Here is a 27,017-nt window from a genome sequence, read left to right on the forward strand (position 1 = left end):
AATCATCATTCACCAGGAAGTGAGTGTGACCTTTCACTTAATACATTCTCTCTTCAAGATCCCAGTTTCCTCCCATAAACTCATGATGCCCACATATTTATTTCCGGAAGGATCATCTCTCAAGAACATAAGAATCATCCCAGTCTTCTCTTTTGCTAATTAGCCCCCCCCACACACACACACACTGCTTTAATCCATTACTAATCCCCGTGAACTCTACTGCTAAGGTAGTGGCTCTCACCCAGGGGTGATTTTGCCCCCCAGGGTCATTTGGCAATGTCTGGAGACTGCTGATGGTCACAACAGGGGATACTGCTAGTGGATAGTGGATAGAGGGTAGGGGTGGTGTGAGATTTTTTACATTCATTGCACACCCAACCAAGAGTTATCCAAACCTGAATGTCAGTAGGAGTGAGGCTGAGGAACCCTCCACCCTCCCATGTTGCTGCTTCCTCACAGGACAGCAGAGTCATCTTTTTAAAAACAAAAAGTCAAATGAGGTCACTCCCATGTAATGACTTCCCATCACAACTAGAATTCCAAAGCTGAGCTCTGTAGACAGGTGCTGGGCCTGGCTCTTGCTTACCTCTCAGCCTCCTTGTGTCTCCCTCCACCAGCCCTGCCCTGGGCACTCCACTGCCAACCTGCTGTCCATCTTTCTGTTCCAAGTTCCATCCAGGCTTCCAGTGTGTTCCGGAGATGCTCTCTCTGCCTGGGCTGCTCCCCTCTCCCACCTTGCTTAGCTTCCATCTTCTTGTCTTTTAGATCTCACCATAACTGCTCCTGTCTCTTTTCCCCATACAGTTACTGACTCTCACATTTCCCAACAGCACCACATAGCACTTAGCACTGCCTGATTGTTTTTATTGCTTGGCCTTTCCATATTTCCTCCTGCTAGAGCTCCATAACAGCAAGATCTCCCTTGCCTTGGGCAGAGCTCTGTTCCACCTGTGTTTAGAACAATGGCTAGCACATAGTTATCAGTAAACAGCAGTGGAAGTAGGAATAGCATTAGTAGCTTATACTTACACAGTAGAGTCTAAGAGCTGCTCTAATTGCTTTATTTATATTTAATGTCCACAACAATTTTGTGACATGGGTACCAAAATCATCACCTCCAGTGAGGAAACTGAGGCACTGGAAATTAACTTGTCAAAGGCCATGTGGCTAAAAGGTGGCAGTGTTGAGATTTGAGCTTCACTGGTGTGACTCTGGAGTTGATGATCTTACTCGAGGACTATGTGTTGAAGAAATGAATGTGGACTGTGATGGATGAGCTCACATCCTTCCTTTCTGATGCACACATGGTAAGGAAGCCTTCCTGAGTCTTGAATTTATTTTGATCTGAATTCAGATTCTTAACTGACTTATGTTTTGTGATTTACTTGCTGTGTCTTGGAGTTATGGGGAAGAAGTACCAAAAATATCTCATAAAAAATTAGGATTTAATGTTCCAGATACCTCTCTCCATTCTAACTGCTGATCATGTTTTCTTTGTTGTTTTGGCCACTAGGAAGGTCAGACTAAAATTTGAACTCTGGTGTTAGTAATCATGTAATACTTTATGGGGTGCACTTTGTTGTCTCCTTTGCTTCTGCTTTTCCCCCATAACATGCTGTTTTCCTCCTTTTTAACTGATTTCTTTCCGAGTCAACTCAAAAATGTATGAAAATAAATGATGAACATATAACAAATGAACATATATGGAAAGCATGTCCCAGGCAAGTTATTTAAACATCCAGATTTTCAGTGTGCTCTGTACAATGTTGGGATTATTCCTGCCTCACAGTCTTTTGGTGGAGCATACATGGGGAGAGCCCGTCAAAGTCCATTCAGTAAGCTTTGTTGTCTTTTCCTCTTCCTTCGTTTACAATGAGGATGAGGGATTCTCGTACCAGTGCCTGGCCCAGTGAGGCTGCTGGGTAGTCCTTTAATGTCTTACTGAGCCACTCCTATACTCTATGAGCTCCATTACAAAGACCCACAGCAAATGATAGGCTGTCATCTTGTTCTGTTTGGGTGGCAGTTTTGACTACAATAAATTGGTTGTTGAGCAGCAGAATAATATTAGGTTTAGTAAATAGAAAAGACTCCACCACTATGTGGGGGATTTGTATACAGAACCTAACCTGACAAATATAGAGTACTGGAAAGAAAATGAATCAGAGCCACATAAACTTTTGGTTGCCATGGGAACTGTTTGGCCCTCCCTAGCTAAATTTTAATATAGTAGTGAGGGATGTCAACTGTTTTGTCTCAGTTGCCTATTAGCTGATAATAATGGTCCGGTTTACACACTAATTGTTACTTGGTAAAAAAGTCCTATTTTAAGGTGACCTAGTCATCCATTTCCTGGATCTAAGCCACTTTGAGGCCTTTTGAAAAAATAGAAAACACTAGTTATAAAATTAAAAGCTCTTAACCTTTATTGATGCCAGGCATCTTCTTGTTTAATCTTTATAACTATTTTGAAAGGTTGGTTTTACAGATGAGGAGGTAATGTCCAGTTAGGTAACTTTCCTAAGGTTCTGGCAGGAGCTGGATCCAGGGTTTAGATCCCAGTCTGTCTGATTCCTAACCCTTTATTCTTAACTGCTTTTTTTCTTTTTTGGTACGGGGGGGATTAAACTTGGGATCATGTGCTTGCGAGGCAGGTGGCGGCACCACTGAGCTAAATCCCTAGCCCTATTCTTAACTACTAATATGGGCTATTTTTAAATTTTTAATTAGAAAAGGCAAAAAAAATGTATTCAGACATTGATATTTCTCTAGTACAAAGTTCATGAATCTCAGAACAGTTGACGTTTTGGCGCCAGGTAAGTCTTTGTTTTGGAGTGCTCCTGTGCACTGTGGGCTATTTCTCAGCATCCCTGCTTAGCCCATTAGGTGCCAGTGGGACAGTCCCCCTGCCCCCACCCTAGCATTGCCAATATTGCCTGGGGAACAAACTAGACTAACTGGGAAGGAGCTTGACCAGTTCACTCCCTTCCTGAAAAAGCACAATTCTCTCATTTCTGATATTACCAGTCTTCTTAGCTCTTAGGAGCTCTCAGAAAGTTTTGTTTCTTTATTTGGTTGTATTCAGAGAGCTCTGCAGTGATTGCCACTACCTAATTTTAGAACATTTCCATCATCCCAAGAAGAAATCCTATACCCTTAGCGGCCATTACTCATGCCTCCCTCCTCCATTCCCAGGGAACTACTAATCAACTTTTTATCTCTATGGATTTGCCCTGTGCTAAAGATTTCATGTAAATAGAATAACTTCTAGCTTTTTGTGTCAGACTTTCCCTCCTTAATATAAAGTTTTCAAGGTTCATCCATGTTGTGTTATACATCATTACTCCATTCCTTTTTATCACCAAGTAATATTCCATTGCTTGCAATGTAAGGGTTTGGGTTAATTTTTTTTGCATATGAATTACCAGTTGTTCCAGCCACTTATTGAAAATACTGTCCTTTTTAAGTTAGTTTTCTTGGGACTCTTGTCAAAACTTAACTGTAAAAGACTTTAAATTTTATTCTTTTGATCTAAATGTCTATTCTTATACCAAGCACTGTATTGACTTGTCTAGATTTTTGTAGATGTTGAAATCAAGAAGTATTAGGCCTCCAACTTTGTTCTTTTTTTAAATACGGTTTTGGCTGTTCTGAGTACCTTGCATTCCCATATGAATTTAGGATCAGCCTATCAGTTTCTGGAGATAAGCTAACTGAGAGTTTGATAGAGATTGCACTGAATTTGTCCATCTGTATGAACAAATATTGTCTTCCAATCCATGAACATGGGATGTTTTTCTGTTTAGGCCTTTAATTTCTTTGAATGATGTTTTATAGTTTTCAGTGTACAAGTTTTGCACTTCCTTTTGTTAAATTTATTCATAAGTATCTTGTTCTTTTGATACTGTTATACTGTACATGGAATTGTTTTGTTAATTTTTTGAATTGTTGATAACTATATTTTGGTATGCTTATCTGGTATCATGAAAAGTTGCTGAACTTTTTGTGTTTGAGATTTCTTGTTTGATTTAGATACTCAGACCTATAAATTTCCCTCTCAGCCCTGCTTTCATCTGTATCCATACATTTTGTCATATTGTGTTTTTATCTTTATTCATCACAAAGTATTTTCTAATTTCATGTGTGCTTTTTTTTCTTTGAACTATGAATTATTTAAGAGTGTGTTATTTAATATCCACATGTTTGGGAGTTTCACAAATTTCTTTCTGTTATTGATTTCTAGTTACATTCCATTGTGGTTAGAGAACATAATGTTATATGATTTCATTCCTTTTAAAAGTTTGTTTCTTGGCTTAAAATGTGGTTCATCTTGGAGAATGTCTCATGTACACTGGAGAAAAGTGTATTTTGTTCTTGTTGAGTGGAGTGTTCTAGAGGACATCTCTTATGTCTAGTTCATTTATGGTAGTTATACCTTCCACTTCTTGCTAAATACCAGTTACTCTATTACAAATTGAAAGAATTGAAATTGCCAAGTATATTGTTTAGTAGTCTGTTTCTCCCTTCTGTCACATTTTGGTCACGTCTTTCTGGTGGGATAACCCTTGTATCATAAAAGCTCTACTTTGTTTCTAGGAATTTTTTTTGCCTTCTATTTTGTCTGGTATTAGTATTGCCACCCTAGTTCTGTTGAATTTGAATAGTTTTTGTTAAGCTTCCTAAACTAAAATCCTAATGCCCAGACTGGATTGAAAGTTAGTGCTCTTTTAGGATAAGTTAGAAGCTGAGAATTACTGTTTTGTCTTACAGTTAGCCCACAGCTATCCAAAGATGATGGCTATGGAATTATCTGATTCCTGTGATTAGTGTTAAAGTCATCATTGAAACTTCTATATGCCTTGGTGAAAACCTTTCCTGGAGCAAGATTTGTGGTGGGTTAACATTCTGTCTTCCTAAAAGGGATCTTTTCAAGTTATATCCCGGCAGTCTGTGAACATTCTCCATCCTAGTCTATCAGAGCAGCCAAAGGAGCCTTCTTCGTGTTCTGCTCTGTGGACACTTGTACTAGTCAGTTTTCCTGTTACTCGGACCAAATACTTGACACCCACAGGGTAAGGGAGGAAATGATTTGCTTGGCTCATGGTTTCAGAGGATTCCGTCCATGGTTAGCTGGCTCCGAGGTAGGAACATCATGGTGGAAGGACATGGTAGAGCATAGATGCTTAGTTCATTTCAGGGGGTTCAGGTGCAGAGCAGAGAAACAAAGCCAGAAGGCAGAGGGCTGGGAATCAGATGCAGACCCCAAAACTACACCTCCATGACCTGCCCAGACACACCCAGAAGTGTACTTTACTAATCCCCTAGGTCACTGCTGGGGAACCTATGGCACATGTGTTGCAGCGCAGAGCCTTCTCTGTCAGCATGCCAGCCAAGGTGCCCCAGCAGTCAAGCATCATATAACAGCTATGCTTTCTAAACCAAAACCTCAATAATCAGGTTTAATTTTAGTGTTAACACTTTACAATAAATAATTGGGTTTTAGGTTGCAGTTTGGGCACTCAGTCTCTAAAAGGTTTACCTTCACTGCCCTAAGTGGTTCCCAAGCCAATCAAGTTGACCATTAAACTTAACCATCACAACACTTACCCAGACCCATGTCTAGAAATGGAAGCCCCCTATTCCTGTGGCTATCACTTCAGCTTAATTCTTAGATCATGGGTCTTTCTTTTCTCTTTTTACAGGCATTGTAGTAGAGGAGACCAAATCTGAGCTCCAGGATTTGGCTGTTTGTGTGATTTTTGTGGGAAAGGCCAAGTAAACTGTCCAAAGACAGTTTTGAAAAGCTCATCAGCAATGAGCTTCCTCTTCACAAACATAAAGGCAAAGAATATGCACAGAAATGAGAGTGTTTTCAGAAGAAAGATCTCAGAGTTTTCCGGGGCCCAGGAGGATGAGAGAGCAAGGGGGCTCTGAAAAGTTAAAGCTTCTTTTGGCAAAGGTGACCCTCATTGCCTATCAAGATGGAAAATGACCTGGAATGGATTCTTCTTTACTGGAGTTTATTCAAATGTGAAACCTATCTTTGATTTCTATCACCCCTTTGCCCCTTTACTTTGTTTTACTTTTATCTTTTTCAATCTCCCCTGCTTTTTAGGAGTTGTCTCTTGGATATCGCCTTTCATGGAGTTGGCACTCCTTTTTGAGATGGAGAGTATTCTGTTCCATTTGCATCTTTGTCCCCACATCTGTTCTTAATTTCAGGGACTCAGATCCACTGTCAGGAAGCTTTTTTACCAAAGCAGTGAGAAGCCTCCAGAGGCTGAGTTATTTGACCCACATTTATTTATTATCTCTTTAGATCTTTTCCCCCTGAAGATTTGTCTATAGAAGCATCAGTTGGGAATGTCTTAGTTTCCTGCTTATAGAGTCTCTGGAATTTTCATTCCAATATATATGCACATAAACAGAACTTCCTACATATATGGATATATGCATTATAAATAGCTCGAGTAGATAACCTTAAAAAAACCCCAAACAGACCTTTAGTTTATAAGTTAAATTTTCCAATCCCAAACTTGCCTGGTTGTTTTGCCTTGTTTTTCCTTGTCATTCTTAATAATGAGATCATCTTAAAGAGAAATGACAATCACTTAGAATTCTCTCATAGTTTGTAATGCCTTTTCCCCCTAAAAGCCCAAAGGATGTTAGAGACTTGTCTGTTTCATTCCCTGAGGGCTTTAGGGGAGGTATGGAAGATCTTTCCTTGGTTTACATGGCCTCAAAATATCCTTATGAGACTATTGAAGTATTTTTCATTAAAATAATTTTTTTGACAAAATGGTTTTTTAAGTGGAAATGTCTGTCGGCTCCTAGGATATGTACAGACCCCTCCTCCCGTGATGTCACCTAGATTCACCTTCTGCCACAAACTTTGTGTTCTCTGTGCTCTGACTTCTGTCACATCTGTGTGCAAGGCATAACTTGTTCATCCAATCCTCTTATCTGGAGTGCCCTTCCCTCTCCTTGTTCACCAGTTCACTCTTAATCACCTTTTATACCCAACTGTGATAGCACTGCCTTATGATGCATTCCCAGGCTCAGGGAGTCATACCTTTTGTGAGACCTTATCTATTCTGCTATTTCCCACATAGCCACTGAGTATCCACTGCTAGGTGGGAATTGAAAATAATCATTGATAACAGTAATAACTCATACCATGTAATAACTATAATATTAAATACTACATAGTACTGTATTTTGAGCTGTACTTTATAGTGGAATATCAAATAATACCAGCCAGTACAACATATATGTAACAGTAGCTAATGTAGTCTAGCCGTGCTAATGCTGTGTTCTAGAGAAAGTTCTAAGCAGTTATTTTAGGGTCTTATTTAGTCCCCATAGCAACCCAGCAAAGTATGGGGCAGTAATATCTCCAAGTTGTGGTGAGGAAATTGAGGCACAGAGAGGCTGAGTACCTTACCGTAAGTCATGCAGCCAGGAGGTGGTAGAGCCAGATTCCAGTCTGTGCAGGCTGTCATCTGTCCCTACATTCCTAACAGCTCTCCTTAACCGTTGAAAAGCAATTTGTCATCCTCCGTGCAGCCCTCACACTGGGTCCTGTTGGTGGCATCAAGAGAGTTTGGGAATTAATGGCAAAGTAACTTAAAAGACCAAGGACTAGGAGTGTCTGAAGATTACCTTGGTTTTCACCTTACTTTTCTGAGGCAGCCATTTGGACAAGCAACTTAGAGAACCTTGAACTTTGCCAAGAAAGAGAGTCTTATTGAATCCCTGTTAGATATCAAGCATCTGCCAGATTCTCTACATGCACAATCTCAGTTTATTTTCATAACAACTGATGAGGCCTGTGGTCTCGTTATTCTGTTTCACAGATGAGGGTGCTGAGGCGGAAGGAAGTTAAGTTTCTTGTCCAGGGTCCAGGGTGGAGCTGGGCTGGAACCCCATACCTTTTGAACCCTGAGCCCTCTGCTACAGACCCCAAGCTATAGACCTTCTAGGATTAAGAGCGATGTCTGGGAAGAATTTTCTAGCAGAGAATCTCTGACAAAGCTGTTTCAGCTGCATGCCCTCTGTCTTTATATGTGTTAGATTGTGTCTGTTGCCCTTCCACCCCCTGCTGCCTGTGTCTGAAGCAGCTGATGTGTTATTTGAGGGTGTAATAATATGTTGCCATATCTGATCAATAAAACTTGGAGTCTCCTCCAGTAGTCACACGGAGTTCAGCGTTTGGCTCAGGCAGTGATGCATTTATGCAGGATGGAATTCCAGGAGTGGATTTGCCTCTCTGGACTGTTTATCGCCTGCTTTAGGACCATAATGAAAAGCTCTTCCTCCTTCCCCCAGACTTCTTACAGATTCCCGGCAGATTGCTTTCTTAAAAGTCTGTTATTTTGAAAAGTCTTTTTATTTTGCCTCCTTGCCCCCAACCATGAAGTCATGTTTGGCTTTTACAAGGAACCACAGTTTGACTTTTTAGAAAATGAGCTAGGAGACTGAATGTAGTAGCAATTTCAGATCCATTGCTTTTTGCAAAGTTTTAAAGCCAGTGATGGCTGGGTGTGGGTATATGCTTTGAGAGGTGGCATATTGATTCTAATTATGTGAATTTTGTAATTTGTTTTTTTTCCCCCTAATTTATCCTTTTGTGTAGCACTTACTCTAATACTATAGAGTGGGCTGAATTGCAACTGGTTTATACTTGTCTTATGAGAAATAAGGGTTGAACATTTTTTTTAATTAAAGAAAAGATACCGTGTGCTGTTAACTGATAGGAGAAGCACATTCACGCTGACCTCTTTTTTTTGTTCCTCTCCTTCTACATTGTTTCTACCTCTGGGCCTTTGCACCTGTGGTTTCTTCTTCTTGGAACATTCTTCATTTTTCATTTTCACAAACACTACATTTTCAAATATGGCCTAGGTGTCTCCTATGTATCATCATTTATCTTCGCAGGTACAGCAGTCAGTGAGACTCACAGAATGTGAGTGGAATGAGTGAGTGAGTGAGTCAGGCCTCAGACTGTAAACATTACATCTCTCCGCCTTGGCTCAGTGTGGGCCATCTCAGCTGCAGCCACACCTTGTACCACCTGCTTGAGATGAAGCATCCGGTGGCTCCACCTTCAGGACACTCTTTGCATTGCATGCAGAAGCTCCCTCACCTGTCTGCCCATGGGGACAGAATGTAGACAGCCTGCCTTCTCCACTGCTGAATCACTGCATGGTGAAGTCAGTGCCTGATGGGTGGTGGAATGCTTGTGAATGTTTCATTGTCATCCAATAAAGAGTGTGTTTTTCCCTTTAAACATATTTTGTATTGTGCTTAGGTAAACTATAAATCCTTACAAGGTAGAACTGATCAAGAGTTTTAAACTCGGTAAGGTCCTTTTTGCTAGGACGGCAAACATTTGAATATGAGCCCACAGCTTGTGTGTAAAACAGACTCCTTTTGTTTCTTGTGAGTGAATGTGGAGATGGGGAAAGACCACGAGGTGGCTTGCAATGTCCATGTAGACATACTTCTCGTGGTTTCTCCTCTGCCTGGCATGTCGCTGTTGGACTTGACTGGAGGGGATAATGTCAGAACTCCATGTTGTTCCCGATCAGTGGCTGCTGATTTCTATAATGACACCACCAGGAAGAAAAGTATGTTAAGGATATTTGCTCTGAGGGTCTAAGACATAAATAGAATTGGAATGGATTGTTTAGTCTGTTTTGTGTTACTATAACAAAATACCCAAGCCAGGGTAACTTTATAAAGAAAACAAGTTTATTTTGGCTTGCATTTCTGGAGGTACAAGGTCAAGGGGCTGAATCTGGCAATGGCTTTCTTGCTGGGAGGTTCCTGAGGTGGCACAGGGCATCACATGGCAAGAGAAAGGGAATCTGTGTCTCTTCTGATGTCCTTTCCTTTTAAAGCTACCAGGATTCATTCAGGGGGCCACTGCTCTGTTGATCTTATTCAGCCCGAATCACCTCCCAAAGACCTCATGTACAAACTGGAGAGTCAGCTTAAGTCTCAACGTCACAATGCAGATCGAGTTTCAGCACATGAATCCTGGGGGACGCACTCAGACCACTAAACCAGAGCAGGAATATTCACCCTTACGTGTTCATTGAAATCCCTGGTTGTGCTTAACAAAAATGCAAATTTCCCCCTAGGGGAGAGGCTCACTTGGGAATCTGCCATTTCAAAAACATTCCTGCAGCAGGTGGACCTCTGACTTGCTTTTGAGAAATTGTTTAGAAGGTGGGAAATTCTGGAGAAACTTGGGTAAGTAGGGCAGGTCTAGGAGCAAGAAATTGTTCCTGTGGTGACTTCAGACAAGAAGCCGGAAGTCAACTGTAGGAGCCTCTCTGGGAAGCTGAGACTCTCCTTAGCCTGTGGTTAGTGCAGTCCAGGAAAACCAGTCCCAGCAAGACTGACGCCCTGCACTGGCACACATTTAAAAAGATAAAAACAAGAGTCATGGTTCCCTTGTCCACACAGGAATGTCCCCTACACTCTGCAGCGTGAGGCGAGATACACAGACGCTAAGATGGAGACAGAGATGGACGAAGAATGACGGAGCACAGCAGCAGTGAAAGGCTGACGTAACAGAAACGCAGAGGCGTCAAAGGTCGCTCTCAGCCTTGCACATGTATAGGAATATCCTTTTGGGCAGGGGAGAATCAGCCCTTCTTACATGATCCTGCAGAGGAGGCTTTTCTCAGCTCCACCTGGGGCCAAAAGGCAGCACTGGTTCTTCAGGAAAGAGTCAGTCAGTGAACAAAATGATACCAAAATGTGAAATATACATCTCCTGTGATCAAGGCGCTATTGTACAAGTGAGAAAAGCAATATATGTACATCAAGGTGAACACTGTTTGTTGGAAATACCCTGAATGTCCACCAGTAATGGGCTCTATGGATTATTGGTGCATACATGTAGGAAAATTACATTTAGCTCTTAGAAAATGGTAATGCAGACCAGTTGGTACTGACAGCACAAGATGTCACAGTATATTAAGTGGCAAAAGCAAGCTGCAAAATAGCATGTATTGTATGGGTCCATTTAAGTCAAACTGCATACCCAGATTTCCACCTATTAATGCAGTCTGTAATTACTGAGCGATCTATATGCTGGGCATTGTTTTAGTATCGGACATAAAGCAATGAACAAAACAGTGGCCCTTTGTTACTCAGAGGTATTGTGTTTGGAGCCAGCTGCAATGCTTGGGAACTTGTTAGGAATGCAGAATCCCAGGTTCCACCCCAGACCTGCTGTAATGTAGAAAGGTTCTTGGTGATCCATTTGCATGCTGTAGTGTTTGACTGTGCTTAGGAATGGATACCAAACCTTTCAGTGTATTTCCCCAGGTGGTGGCAATTTGGGATCATTTTTACATTTACCTTTGTTCAGTTCTTTGTTGTTTGAATCTTTCACACAGTGCTGTGTCTTGTGTTTATAAAAACAAGGCTGGTAATTTTGCAGAAGAGCTTTAGGTTCCTGCTTCTGGATTTTCAGGCTGTATCCACCACATGTTGACAGGGTCCTGGGGCAAGAGTCGGAAGTGAGTAGTCCTGCTTATTTGGGCCAACTACAAAGGTCTGGGAAACCCTGGAGGCCCACAGATCTGGCTGGAGTTGAAGTAGCAGCCTGAGGGATGCCGCAGGTGTGGTTTGCTGAGTTTATGGCTAGCACGTTGCAGCCTTGTCTAGGTTTTTTGTGTGATTGCCACCTAGAAAGAGTCTGGACCAGCCCTGGCCTCACACCAGGGGTCCCCCGTCCTGACACAGCAAGAGGTGAGCAGTGGGTGAGGGAGCGAAGATTCATTTGTATTCACAGTCACTCCTGGCGGCTTACTTCACTGCCTGAGCTCCGCCTCCTGTCCGATCATCAGCTGCATTAGATTCTCACAGGAGCTTGTCCTGAACTGCGCATGTGAGAGATCTAGGCTGAGCACTCCTAATGAGACTCTAAGGTAATAATAATAGAAATAAAATGCTCAATGAAATAATAATAGAAATAAAGTGCACAGTAAATGCAGTTTGCTTGAATCATCTGAAACTGTCCTCCCTACCCCCCAGCCTAGTGAGCGGAGAATTTTTCTTTCATTACTCTGGTCCTTGGAGCCGGAAAGGCTGGGGACTACTGCTAGATGACAGGCCTATGCCATGGTATCTGTCGTACTTTAGGACAGGTGGGCAACCCGGAGCACTTCCAGACAGATTGGGAGCCATGGGGGTGAAGTCTGGCGAGAAGCCTCCTTTCTATCCAGGGCCTGGAAGTTCTGGTCATGTGGGAGAGGGGCTGATGGTTTCAGTAGCCCTTTTCTCGGGGTCCCTCCTGAGTCTGACCCCGTTGAGGAGTCTGAGCAGGTGTAGTCTGAGGCTTCTTGCCCAATGCATGGTATAGCTGGAAGAGGCCGAACTCATGAGCTGGGTCCCCGAACTCCAGACCAATCTGTCCCTTGAGAGCTGGGTGCCAGGGGAGGTCCAGTTGCCTCGCTGGGCCTCAGTTTCCACATCTGTGAAATGTGAAGATTAGTTACTAAATGCACCTGTTTGAACGACCTGCGTGCCCTGATGATTGAGCACATAAAGATCCAGTCTTGCCCGGGGGTGTCAAGCTTGGCGACACTAGGACATAGGCAGTTCTCACACAGCCTCCGGATATGGGTCCCAGGACCGTCTCTGGCCCGTGGCTCAGTTGTCGCTGTCCCCTTGTGGAATGAGCGGTGAGAAGGGGACATCTAGGCTTTGCTCAGGGTGCTCCTGAGCTTGGTAGTAGGTCGTGCAGGCAGCGGCCGCAGTCGTTAGCTCTCAGCCTCTGTGCCCGGCCCAGTGCCCAGCTGGCGGCCTGTGATCTGCCTCTCTGGCCGCCGCAGCAGGTGTGTGACGGTGCGCATGTGAATCTTAACCAGACAGGCTCCCTGGGACATAAAGCCAGTGTCGCTGACCAGGCAGGGAGGCTCATTAGTCATTCCTGATGAGGGAGCGAGGCAGGGCCGAAGCACCGCTCATTGAGTGGCAGCTGATTCATGGACAGTCCCTCGTGTTCTCAGTCTCTTCTCTCTCATCATCCCATGAAGCCTAGGCCTTTGGAGCTGGACTGGGGTTTTGGGAATCCTAAGGAGGGGTTGACCAGATGATCAAAGGAAAGGTGTGACCCTTAACTCTTGTCAGTGTCCAGTTGCTTCACTTCTGGACTCAGTTTTCCTGTCTGTGAAATGGCTTTTGCAGGGAATAAGATGATATCTGTAAGAAAGAACACAACACTTGGCCCATACTAAGCTTTGAGTAAGCAGTAGCTATTTTAGCCAGTCCGACCCTCTCCTTGTATAGCTTCATTCGTACATTTGGCAAATATTTCTTTGACACCAGCTGTAGGCGATACAGGGCCTTCAGAAGTGTGAATGAAGCTTTTCGAGCAAGTGTATGTTCTGGGAGCCAGGGGACAGGTACATCAACCGAACAGCACCACACAAAGGTGGTGACGTTAGGCAGCAGGGTGGCTGAGGGTAGAGTGGAGGTTTCTGCTGCAGGCTGGACAATGTTGAGACCTCAGGGAAATAGAAAGAGAATGGTATTCCAGGCTGTCAGAAAACACACTGTGCAAAGGCCCTGGGATGGGGTGTGCCTAGTTGGCTCAAGGAACGAGGAGGCCCACGTGGTTGCAGGAAACTAGAGAGCTGCATGGTGCTCTGACGAGGAGGCTGGCTCTATGAGGAAATGCTCTCCCTTCCTGTAGCGGGTATTTCTTCTCCCATTATTAAGAAGGCAACCAGAGCAGGACCAGCTGATCAAGGACAGTCTGTTAGAGGCATAGCCTGGCCAGAAGGACATGTGCATGTAGAGCTGGCCAAGGAGCAGTCTTGACCCAGGAAGACAGGGCCCCTCTACTTTTCCGCTACCATAGCCTTTCCCCAGCAGGTTCCCAGTGCCATCTGAGCAGGGAGGGAGCTGACACAGCAGGCTGGCTGCTGTCCTGTTCTGGCTCTGCTTGGGAGGCTGTCATGCCGTGGTCTGGGAAGCTGGATTTGGGAAGGATCCCCCAACTCTGAAGAGAGAGTGCCCAGTGCCTGGACTGGTGGTGAACAACGTGGTTTGTTCTGTTACCTGGCTGGGGCCCTGGAAATCCCGTGTACTGGGAATGCCCATGCATTCTAGCTGCCAGTCATAGCCCTGGGCACCCAGTGTCCCATGTGCTTCTGTAGTTGACAGCATTTCACCCATGTTGTTACTCCTTGTTGCTGGAGGATTTCGGTGCATCCTTTGTGACTACTGGGACCCTCTTGGGAGTTTGTGTCCAGTTTCCTCTGGACAGCACCATGTGCCTTTTCTCTCAGCTGATTTGGCTTCCTGTCCTTTTGCTGCCATAAGTTATAGCCATGACTGTGACCAGCTGCAGGGTCCTGGGATTCCTCCCAGTGAATTGCCGAACCTGGGGGGCTTGGGGAGCCTGACATTATTATAAAGGCTTCTGACAAAGCATGTAATTCTCAAAGGCTCTGGGAGCAAGCAGCTTTTTCGATTTAAAGTCTGGCCCATGGTGGGTATTTGATGAAAGAGCTCCCCAATACATCATATAGTTGGCATAAAATGTTCATAATCTGCCACTTAATACCCCTCTTCTAGGAATCTGGCCTAAGAGTATTATTTGTAATTCAGGCAAAGTGCACAAGGGGCACAAAAATGTTCTTTACAGTTTAATTTGTAATGCTGAGAATTTGATCGTAACTAACTGTTAGTCCTCTTTTTGTTGCTATAACCAATTACCTGAGACTGGGAGATTTGTAAAGAAAGGAGGTTTGTTTAGCTCACAGTTTTTGGAGGTTCAGGAGTTTGGCATTGACATCTCTTCAGCTCTGGTGAAGGGTGCCTTGGCAGTGTCACCTAATACATGACATCGTGGACAGGAGCTCTGTGTGGAGAGGGAAAGATACATGGTGAGGTAAAGAGCGATTCAGGGATCAAACTTGCTTTTTTATAACAACTCACTCTTGCAGAAACAAATTCATTTCCCTAGACCAGCATTAACTCTTTCCAAGGGCAGCGACCTCAACTACCTAATTACCTTGCACTAGGAGGTTTCACAGCTTCTTAGCACTACCATGTCAGGGACAAGGCCTATGACACACAAACCTTTGGAGGACAGACTACATCCATATGATAGCACCAAGTACCCAACATAAAGGAGATAGTAAAAATAACCATATCATGCCACTAAGATGAAATGTTTTTGCAGCTACAAAAACATTAGAAAATATTTATGCTGTAATGCTAAGTGAAAGTGTTGGGGTACAAAATTATATGTATTTTCTCGAGACTTATGCTGAATGAAAACAAGCCATTCCCAAAAGGTTATACAGAATGTATGGTTCCATTTACACAACATTCTTGAAATGACAAAATTATAGACATGTAGAACAGACGTGTGGTTGCCAGGATTAATAAAAAGATGGAAATGGGAGAGTAGCAGCATGTGGGATTTTGTGGTGATGGAAATTTCTATATTTTACAGTATCAATGTCAATATCCTGATTGTGATGTTGTCCTCTAGTTTTATAATGGGGGACCATAGGAAAAGGGTGTATGGGGTCTCTCTGTATTATTTCTCATAACTGCAGTATCTCAAAAATTAAAAAATTAATAAAGCATCTGGGAACATTAAAAATATGCATTCTGATATCACCCACGTAGAAAAACGTTAATTACAGTTACTTTGGAGTGGAGAGATCATAGGTAATTTCCTTCTTCTCTGTTCTATTTCTATGTACTGCACAATGAATATTGATTATGCTTTTTATTTTGAAATAATTTCAGCCCCACAGGAAAGTTGCAAAAATAATGCCAAGAGTTCTCATACTCTTTACCCACCTTCCACTTGTTAGTATCGTATAAAGCCATAAAAGTTTTCAAAACTAAGAAATCAGCACTAGTACAATGCTATCAACTATACTATAGAACTTCACTGGGATTTATGCAGTTTTCCCACTAATGTCTGTGCCAGGACCTCATATGACATTTAGTATTCTTGTCTGCTCCAATATTTGCTAATTTCTAAGTTTTTCATGACCTTGGAGATTCTGGTTGGGTGCATGGTAGAATTCTGGTTGGGCTTGTCTGGTGTGTTCTGCGATTGCTTTGATGCTATGCTTCTTTGCTTTGCAAGAATACCCCAGCAGTGATGGGGCAACCTTCTCAGCTCCTCATTTGAGGGGGAGTATACTGTTGATGTGTCTTGTTGCTGTCATGTTGACCATGATAACTCAGTTAAGCCGCTGTCTGCCAAGTCTCTCCATCATTAAGTCACTGTTTTTCCCTTTGTAATTAATAAACACATTGGTGGTAGGGTAATAATCATAGCTATAAAAGGCAACATGATAAACATTGCCACTTTGAAAGTATGCAAATTTCCCATTTCTCCTCTAGCTTTCACCTCTAATTTTGGATCCATGGGTACATCTTGCCTTTGTAGTAGCTAACACTGTGCTGTTTGCTTACTGGAGACTTTCTATTTCCCACATTTCTGTATTTATTAAGGGGAATTCTTACAGCTGGAACAACTGTCCCTCCCCCATCATTCACTGATTTATTCAATATTTTTTGGACATTAAATGTGTCCTCAGAAACCTGAGGAATATTGTTTTCTCTGGATTACAATCCAGAAAACTGTTGTTTATTTTGCTTGCTTAGATTGTTTTCACTTTGGCCATTGGGAGTTTTTAACATCCCTCGCATTTTGTGTTCTTCTTTACTTTCTGGCAACACAAGATCCTCCAGGATCACAGGATCATCTTTCTGTCCCATCTGCAATTAACCACTTCTCGAGGAGCCTGGTTCCATTTGCTGGTTAATGATAGTTAGGAACCAAGAGCCAGGAGCTAGATATGCTTGCTGGTGTGTGGATGAAAGCCTCACGATTCATTTTACTTTCTTACTTTCCTGATTTGCAACTTCTTTGTCCAGACAATGAGACATCTTGCTCTTATTGTTCACAGTGTGTTTATATACTGGTCCAACCCTTGTACACAGAAAAGGAAGTTTCAAATTGCTATTCCATACCCCCTGTGCGAGACAAATATAGTATGGTGTCTGGGTATAGTTCTTTTATTTTTCTGTAGCCTTATAGAATCCAGCAAAATAATGTTTACCAGTAACGTGTCAGGTTCTTTTTTTCCTACTTCCTTCAGTGTGGTAATATTATTCATTTGTAATAAGATTATGTTCATTTGGTATTGTTTATATTCCACCGAGTGTCCCCCCGAACCCATGTGATGGATTCTAATTGCTTATTTGGGGATGCGTGAAATAACGTGGTTCTAAGATACACACTTCTCCAGGTGTAATCAATACAGTTATATGTTGAGATCGGCAGATATGCCCATGTGTGTGGAAATAGAATCTTTTTCCTTTATTCTATTCCCAGTTTCCCATCATTATTCCCATTCCTTTCCACTCACCCCCTGTTGCTGACCCATCTCCCTAGTTTCTTATCCTTCCAGTAGTCTTTTGCATGTATCAGTCAATGCATGTATATTTTCTTATGCCCCCTTTTTTTCCTATATAGAGGAAAACGTACTATAGATACTCTTTTGTACTTGGTTTTCTGTTTTGTTTTGCTTAACAGTATATCTTGGAAATAACTTTGTTTCATCATAGACATCTTCCATCATGAGCTTTTTGAACTGTTGTAATCAGAAAATACTTTCTAGCAGCTCAAGGATCAGTTTTTAAATTCTTCAAACTTAATGAGAGTGACAGTGGTGATGACAGATAGCATTAAGCATCTGATTTACTGAGCACCGCTATATGCCATGCTCTACACTAGGCCTCTTATATAGATTATCACTGAGTCCTATCTAGAGGCCTGTGAGGTCAGTGTTACTTTCATTTTGCTGGTGAAGAAACTGAGGCTCAGCAATATTTAGAAATGTGGTCAAAGTCATCAGAATGGAGCTAGAGTTTGAAATCCGGACTTCCGGAAGATGGTGCTTTGAGGAGAGCAAACCCACATCACTATAGAAGGGCCAGGCTGAAACACAGCCATGTAGGGTTTCTAAGTGTGGAAACCACCCAAGCCTTTCCACCCCGTTGATTGTGAACTGGCTGTTGCTAAAGTTAGCATGTTACTGGTGGCGGGAACATGGAGGTAATTTACTGCCTGCTTGTTCCAAAGAAACGGCCCTTGCTTCTGTAAGGGATGTGGCTCTTGCCTCTAAGCCAGCAGACGCTAGGGATGCTTGGTGGAGTTGCTACCTGTGTGCAGCCACAGATCCAATCTTACACCTCCTAATCACCAGCCAGAGCAGGGAGCACCATTAACGAGAAAGTGCATTACCCCACAGGGCTGTTTGCTTTAGCAGGACATTCAATCAAGCCTGAGTTACAACCGTTTGTGTTCAAACTGTTTGTACAGCAGGAGTGCAAGATGAATTTTATCAGAGCAGGAGCCTGGCTTCTGTTGCAAAAAAATGAGCGGCCTTGGCAGAGAGGCAGTGCAGTTGAGTTGATTGAGATCATGGCTTCTGGGGCCTGGGATCAGGGCCTCACCCCAGCTCTACATTCTCCAGCCGTGTGGCCTTGGGCATGTCACTATCCTCAGAGCGCATCCATGAAGTGGGGATAGGAGCCATTCCCATCTGTGTTTGGGGTCTCCAAAGCCACACCAGGTTCAGCAATGTCCCAGGAGGGTTCACAGAATTCAGTATATGGTCAGGTTGTGGCCACGATTTATTATAGCAAAAGGACAGAATGCAGAATCAACAACGGCCCCAGGAAACGCACTGAAGTCCAAGGGAGACTCGGCTCAGCTTCCGAGTCCTCTCCCAGTTGCGGCACCCAGAATGCACTTAATTGCCCTAGCAGCAAGGTGCTAACAACTGAAGAGAAGTGCTGTCTACTAGGGAAACTCATTAGAGACTCACTGTCCCGAGTTTCTTAGCCAGGTCTGCTCGCATTGGCATCCTCTGTCTACCAAAACTCCAGCCTCCCAAAGGAGAGCCGCTGTGCAGCACAGGGCGTATTGTTTGCATCCACACTTCAGGCACAGTGAACCACTCTTACCAGTCGGGGCGATGGAGACCCTCCCTTTATCCAAGTTCCCCCTACAACCTCGAAAACAGGCCTTTGTGAGGCCCACAGCCTGGGGCTGCTGCACCAGCCCTTCTGCACATCCTCCCATTGGGCAGCTGCTGGGTGGGTTCAAGGAGACAATCCGGGCAGAGCACTGGGCACCAGCCTAGCACAGTGAGACGCCCGGGGAACTTGACTGGTTCTTCGGCACCCTAAGAAGCAGGCTCCATCTGCCATCCATCTGCTCACCCATTTCCGTATCTATCACTTCCTCTCCACTCTCTGATTGGGCGCCTGCCATGGTGCAAGGCTGTGTCTGGCAGGATTAGCCAGTTCCTGCCCCAGGATGCTGCGTAGGGCCTGGTCCCTGAGGTGGGTGGTGTAAGGACCCCTGTGGGGACAAAGATAAACCATGTTCAGAGCCAGAGGTATGGGCATAGTGATCCGGGAACGTAATGCCCTGATGTCTCGCTGTGTGTCCTTTTGTCGCCCCGCAGCCAAAGCTAAATCGAAGTGCGGCCCGACGTTCTTCCCCTGTGCCAGCGGCATTCATTGCATCATTGGCCGCTTCCGGTGTAATGGGTTTGAGGACTGTCCCGATGGCAGCGACGAGGAGAACTGCAGTAAGTGCCCAGGGCTCCAACACCACCATCCTTGTGTCTGTACTGGACACTCACTCCACTGCACCTCCCACACTTAGACACTCAGCGTGCGCTGTTACTGCCCACGCCTGTTCTTTGCACATCTCTGTTGTGTAAATCTGGAAATGCCCAGCTACCATCGATGGGGCTTTATATGAAGTACTGTGGCCTAGCCGGTTCCACCATTAGCTCTGCATCAGCAGTGCATTGACGTCCAAGGAGACCTGGCTCAGCTTCCGGATGACAAGGGTGTGTTATCTCCAGGGAGCAGACGAGGAGCCCCCATGTGGGAGGGAAATGAATCCATCCAGGGCACACAGCTCAGCAGCGCAGAGCCAGTCCACGTTCACTCAAACCCTTTTCTGAATGGCTCTGACTTGTTTATGTGCTTGCTTGGTTTCCTTCGTACTTGGAATTCTTTTTCAAAGTGCTCATTTATTAATGATGTCTGTACTATAAAAGTATATTCTTGAACGGTTGCTACTGCTATAGATAAAATTCTTGTCTGTGGCCACCCTGGTTTCTTTCACCTACTGTGTAACATTTCATAGTGTTAGCACATGCATACATGCACGCACACACACGTGCACACACACATGCACAACCCCACATTTGCCTCCTTTGCCTCTTGGTAGTGTTGCTGTTAGGCTTAACTTCTCCCTGGCCTGGATACATGCAGGCTCTTCCCTTCCAGCATCCCTGTGTCCAGTGATGTCACACACCACAGCCTCGGGTGCCTCCGTGTCTCTTCCCCACCAGTCACACTGTTCCAGCTCTCTCAGCAAGCTGCTGTGTGCCTGCTGCTGCTGGTCCCTCTGGACACTCTTCCTGCTCTCCTTTCCCGTAAATACTAGACGCAGCTCAAGCCTTTGTAACTACTGTTGTTCGCTCTGAACAAATACACACATTTATTTTATTTTTTTTACATATATACCAATGTTTTAATTTTTATTTCGTTTAATCTTTACATTTTTATTAGTACATGTTTGCAGTACATAATGATCACACTCATCATGGGGAGCTGACATGTGTACGCAGCATCATGCATCTTGATTCTTTTTGTGTTCCCTTTTCCTTTCCTCCATCCCCCTTCCTTCTCTTTCCTGGTGTCTTATTTTCTTTTCTTTTTGGCACTGGGGATCGAACTCTGGTCCTTGTACTTTCGAGGCAGACAACGACACCACTGAGCTAAATTCCCGGCCCTTGGTCTCTTACTTTCTGTGCTTCCATTTAAGACTATTTTTGAGCAGTTTTAAGTTTATAGCAAAATCAGGAAGTTCAGCAATTTCCCAAGAGCCCCCTTCCCAGCCTGTGCACAGCCTCGCTGACGTAGACATCCCATACCAGAGTAGACTTCGGGCCATGATGGATCTTTTCTGACCCGTCATGGTGACACAGTTGCTGTTAGGGTTCACCCTCGATGCTGTGCATCCTGTGGGCTGGACAGGTATGTAGTGAGATGATCGTACAGCATAGCTTCACTGCTCTGGAAATCCTCCCCTCTGCTTAGTCGCTGCACACCCACCCTTCGCTATTTTTACAAAATTTTCCTCTTTAGCTTATTGTAAAAAAAACTTGCAAAATACAAAAATGTATAAAGAAGAAATAAGACAGCCCATAATCATATAGATTAGAATGAAATGCTAACACTTAGGCAATTTACTGCCAGTACATCTCCGTCTTTGCAGGGCTCTCTATTCTCTCTCCTCCCTGTGTTTCTCTTATTTAATGCGCTTAATTGTGATGCCATCCTTATTGCGACCATTTTCTTACTTTAATAATCCTTTTCCAAAGTGTAAGTCTTAATGACGTACTGCTTTAATAGACTGATGTTTCTCTCACCTGGTGGTTCTATTTAAAGTTCCTGCAGAGGAGAGTAGATTCTTCCTGTGTAATCCTGCTGCCCGGTGAGCAGCCATGGCTGTATCCCCTGCTGTGGCGATGCTGGAAGTTTACCTCTCTCTCCCTTATGCCTTCTATCACCTCATTTCATCTTCCGGACTGTAAGTGAGAAATCCAGCAGACCCATTAGACCTTCTTGTGGTCAGCGGAAAGACTGAAACCCACCTAAGCAGGAAAGACACACTTGACCAGCACAGAGCCAAGCTGAGGGTAATAACGGAAGCCAGGGCTGAGCCTGGATTTGTGTTTGCCCTAAGAAGCTGGAGTCGGGGATCTGCCTCATCTCCCTGCATGGGGGCATCCTTGTGTCTAAATAGGGTGTGCTGAGAGCCTGTTTCCCAGAGTGGTTGATAGAATCAAATGAAATAACATCAAAAGCCTTAAGGCTTGTGCTTGCTTTGGCAGCACATACACAAAAGTCTTGTGGCTGGCCTGTAGTAATTGATTTAAAATCAGCTTCCTGTTGTCATGGGATCATATAATCTTAGGGAGACGTTTTATACACACATATAATATAAGAGAGTAATCCAGTGACAGTAAAAAGCAGTCTGACACATTACTGTGTATACTCAAAACGATTGTGTCATTATTCATAATCCTTATCAGAACTAAGGACCCTGTACAATTTACATGTTTGGATGTTAGTCTTCAATTTGTCTAAAGGAGTAAATTTTATCTATTCCAGATTATGTCAGTGGAAATTAAACCAGCATTGTTCTCTCCCATCTCTTTAATGTTTAAAGTTTGTGATTCTAACTCACTATTGTGAGAATTGGTAAAGAAAAGGAAAGACTCAAGCATTTATCCTCCCCCTTCTTACATGCATTATGCTTCAAACTAATCGTATAGCTGGTTTAAGAAAGTATCTTTTCCTTGAAGAATAACAGCCAATAGAAGTGTGAGAGAATTAGAGTACAGGCCTCCATTTCATAACCCTTAATGGGGAATGGATCTAGGTAGTGATCATCAACAGCTGCTGAAACCTGCAGGTGAAAAATTGATGTGGAGCCTTCCTATGATGGATCGGGCTGAAACTACCACTGTATCTTTCCACAGACAGCTTTGAATCAATATGGCGCCATTCAAGGGGAAATGCAGAAACCTTACTGTGTGTGTCTTTTTATGTTACATAGTCAGTTTACATTCATTAAAAGTCACACGACAATGCTTTAATTTTTGCTTTAAATTTTCCAATAGGTTTTAAAAAAACTCCAAGGAGAATGCCATATTTACCCAAACTGTAACCATTTGAGTCTACCCTTCCCTCATTCCTGATGTTCCCAGTCTCCTTCTGGTATCATCTGCCTCTGACTGAAGAACTTCCTGTAGCAATTCTTTTAAAAGCAGGTCTGCTGGCAACAAATTCTCTCAGTTTCCGTTCATCTGAGAATGTCTTCATTTCACTTCATTCCCAAAGGACTTTTTATGGTGTATAGAATTCTGGGTTGACAATTCTTTTCTCTTAGCACTTTAAATGTGCTGCTTCCTTCTGGCTTCTCTGGTTTCTGAAGAGAAACCTACCATCATTTGAATTGTTTCCTTGTAGATTATGCATCGTTTTTCTGTAGCTGCTTTGAAGGTTGTTGTTTTTTTGTCTTTAGTTTTCAGCATTTAGACCATAGTGTTGGATGTCTGGGTGTGGATTTCTTTGTGTTTATCTCATTTAGGGTTGGTTGTCTGAACTGTTTGAATCTATAGCCTTTGTATTTTGCCATACTTAAGACATGTTTCTTTAAATATTTTTAAGTACTAGTCTCTTTTTTTCTTCTTTATGGGATTCTAATGACAGTAGCATCAGATCTTGTTGTTGTCCTACCAGTCCCTGAGGCTGCATTCAGTTTTTGTCAGTCATTTGGCTTTTTATTGTTCAGATTGCAATTTTTTTTTTTTTTTTTTGGTACTAGGGATCGAACTCGGGTCCTTGCGCTTGTGAGGCAGGCGGTGGAACTACTGAGCTAAATCCCCTGCCTGAGATTGCATATTTTTATTAATCCATCAAGTTTCCTATTTTTTTCCTTTGTCATCCCTTGTTGACTTTCGAGCTTATCTAAGTTTGTTTTGCTTTGTTTTAGTTGCAGTTACTGTAGTCTTCAGTTCTGTAATTTTCTTTTGGCTATTGTTTCTTTGCTGAGATTTTGCATTTTTCCATTTGCCCCAGAACTGTTTGTGATTGCTTGTTAGAGTATCCATATAGTAGCTACTTTAAACTCTGGTCATGTAATTCTTTTTTAATTTTTATTTTTATTAGCACGTTTGCAGTACATATTGATAACATTCATCATGGGGAGTTGGTGCATGCACATCACACATCTCAATCCTTTTTTTCAGTCTAGGTGTCTTTTGGTGGAATTTTTTGGGTCTTCTACCTAGGGGATCATGTCATCTGGGAACAATGATAATTTGTCATGTAACTGCAATATCTGTGTAATCTTGGTGTTAGTATCTGTGGATTGTCTTTCCTCATGTGAGTTGAAATTTCTCTGATTCCTTACATGGCAAGCAACTTTAGATTCTACTCTGGATATTTTGATTATTATGTGTGACCCTGTGAGTATTAACTCCTATGGAGAATGGTTATATTTTTGTTTGATAAGCAAATGACCCAGTTGGATCAGATCACACATTTCCACCAGCCCTAGATGATGGCCTGTGGTTATGATGGTTTTCAAACTATTTTTCCAGTACTGTTTGCCTCTTCCTGCATGTGTACCCCCTAGTGGTCTGTCCTTGAATTCCTTCTCAACATCTTTGATGCACTGATCAGGACCAGGTCCCTGAAAGGCCACCCTGGTGATCAGTCTCTGAGTTCCAAAGCTTTATGGAGTGGCTTTCTGAGCTCCTATTTCTTGTCTATAGATTGTCCAGTTCATTCCAGATTCTTGGGCCTGAGAGGCAAAAAATTTTGGTAGACGCCACCATTTTGCTGATAGTCTGAGTTCTGATCTTTCCAGTTGGTCTCCCCCCGGTTACTTCTCAGTCTAAAAATAGCTTCTGTGTGCATCACACCCAAGTTTGTAAAGCAACATGCAGTAGGAGAGTCAGGCTGAGGTGTGGATCTGCCTCTACCCTGTAATAGAATCCTCCTGTAAGCCAGTTTTAGCAGCAGAAGAGGATAACCAGACATTGTCTTCTGATATAACTGAAACATATATCTCCACTGAGAAGTAGTTCTATCCCAAACATCCCAGCTAAATCAGACTGAGCCTCTCAATTTAACCATTAGTTTACAGGAAATTCAGGGGTAAAGGAGCATATTAATAACCCTGTGGGGAGGCAGACTGCCGGATCCTGAAGGCAGGAGATTCTTCTGGGCCCAGTTTATCCGTTTTATAGTCCAAGAGAAAACACAGAGGAAGGGGGAACCTGTATACCAGTAGAGATTAAGAGCTCATTAACCAGCTGTATTGTAGAGACCTTGTTTGACTCTGATTGTAAATAAACCAACTGTTTTAAAAAATGAAGATAATTGGTAAGTTTAGAATTGTGGTTGGATATTTGGTATTAAAATATTACTGTTAATTTTTGAAAGATTGAGAGTGGTATTGTGTTTTTCAAAACCCACATCTTTTAGAAATATATGTTGAGGTATATAAAGATTAGATGACATGATATCTGGGGTGTGCTTCAATCCATTCCCATCAGGGGAAGAGCTGAGAAAATTGTCAGTGAGTTGGTAATTATTATAGCCGGGTGATCGATAGTTGAGATTCATTGAACCAGCCTATTTTTATATATGTTTGAAATACGCTATAATAAAATGGTAACAAGAAATAAATATAAGATAAAAGAGTGATTTTGCTGGATGATTTCTTGACTTTAACAAATAACTAAGAGATCACAGTTTTGAAGCTTTCGCCTATATACCAGTATTTTTTCAATATTTGTATTCATTAGACCTAAAATGTTATATAAATGTCTGATGTGTTCAGAGGTGGAGATTTGGAAGGTGATTGGATCTTGGGGCCACTACACTCATATAGTGGATTAATCCATTAATGAATTTATAGCTGAATGCACTGTTAAGAGGTAGTGTCTTGTTGGGAGCCATGGGTCACTGTGGATATGACCTGGAAGAATGTATTCTTATCCCCAGCTTTTCCCTTCTCTCTCTCTTTCTTTGCTTGCTAGCTGCCAGGGTTGAGAAGTTTTCCTTCACCAAACCCTTCACCATGCTATTTCTGCATTGAAACCAGCCAACCATCAACTGAACCCCGTGAAATCATGAGCCAAATAAACCTGTCCTTCTGTATCTTGTGGGTGTTGGAAACTTTGTCCCATTGACGGCAAAGTGACTAATTCAGGCCTACAACAGTGTTTATTTCCCAGCTTTTGCATTCATTTTGCACATGGGGCAAGGCTAAGCAGGAACTAGTATTTCCTCTAGGAGCATCGCAATGCTGAGATTTTTCTTTCACTTTTCTTCCCTTCTCTTTTTGGCAGTGTCTCCCTCTTCCTTCTCCTTGTGCTCAGATATTCTTGGCTAGAGGGGAAGCTCTGGGCTACTGGCAGCAGAGTTCTTACTTGATCTTCATTCTGTGAGGACAGAGACTCCAGCCACAAGCTGAGATGCCTGAGTGTCTGGGTGACCCATAGACATTTGATTCAAGCCACAGATCTTCTGCTCTTCTTTTCAGTGGAATTGTGTCCAGAGAAGCCACCATGTCCTGGACTGTATCTCTTCCACTGATGAGGAATTCTTGCTAGGCATGGCAGAATGGTTTAGCCAGTCTGTTCCTGTTTTGTTCACAGAGCAGCATGGTGCTGGCGTATGTGTACAGCTCTGTGCATCTAGATCAGAGCAGCAGTTCCTCAACTCCTCAAATAGTCTGTGAGTTATTGCCCGGAGGAGCTGGGCCTTATTATGTACTGGCTGAGCTGGGGATCACAGCAGGACAGCTTTCCTCCAAGTGCTCTGAAGCTACATCATTGAGGTCTCCTGTGTGCTTTCTTGAGACAGATTCTGGTTTTCCAAGGCTGGGCTGGATCATCCTGCTGTATGTTCCCACCCCATCTTGTGCTTTTCTCACATAAATGGTGCTTCATCAGGGGTCCTTCCCGGACCACCCTATGACAGACAATTCCTCTGTGCTCTCTCATTGCCTGCTTCAGTCTTCCCAATTCTTAGTGCCATTTTCTATTGATTTCCTGTCTCCTACCCTATAGTGTGATGGTCATGAGATGGTTTTGTGTGGCTCATGGCTATATTCTCTGTCCCAGGGATGTCGTATGGATCAGCCTTAGCATGAAGTAAATCCATGTGCAATAAATAGGACTTCTCCTGCTTTGTCTTAATGCCCTATAGGCTTGACTGACCAATAGAGTGGAGGTCTAAGAATAGGGACCAGGCAGTGCTTCATCGTCAGTGCTTAAAGGGTGTTTTATTTACAGGATGCAGTAAAAAAAACAATTGTTGAATGAATGAATCCAGTA

General features: G+C 43.1%; 1 protein-coding gene across 5 annotated transcripts in view; it reads left to right on the forward strand.

Moving 5' to 3' along the window:
• The window catches only part of Ldlrad3 (low density lipoprotein receptor class A domain containing 3), a 252,219-nt gene that overhangs the window by 98,230 nt on the left and 126,972 nt on the right, over positions 1-27,017 (forward strand). For all 5 annotated transcript variants that reach the window (XM_013075005.3, XM_021264343.2, XM_021264356.2 and 2 more), the window contains one exon: positions 19,542-19,667. In XM_013075005.3, coding sequence (XP_012930459.3) covers positions 19,542-19,667 — 126 coding nt within the window. The remainder of the gene's footprint in view (positions 1-19,541; positions 19,668-27,017) is intronic.

Source organism: Heterocephalus glaber, unplaced genomic scaffold (assembly GCF_053883595.1).
Source record: "Heterocephalus glaber isolate CG9 unplaced genomic scaffold, H.glaber_assembly_v1.0 deba00000594, whole genome shotgun sequence".
NCBI classification, from domain to species: domain Eukaryota; kingdom Metazoa; phylum Chordata; class Mammalia; order Rodentia; family Bathyergidae; genus Heterocephalus; species Heterocephalus glaber.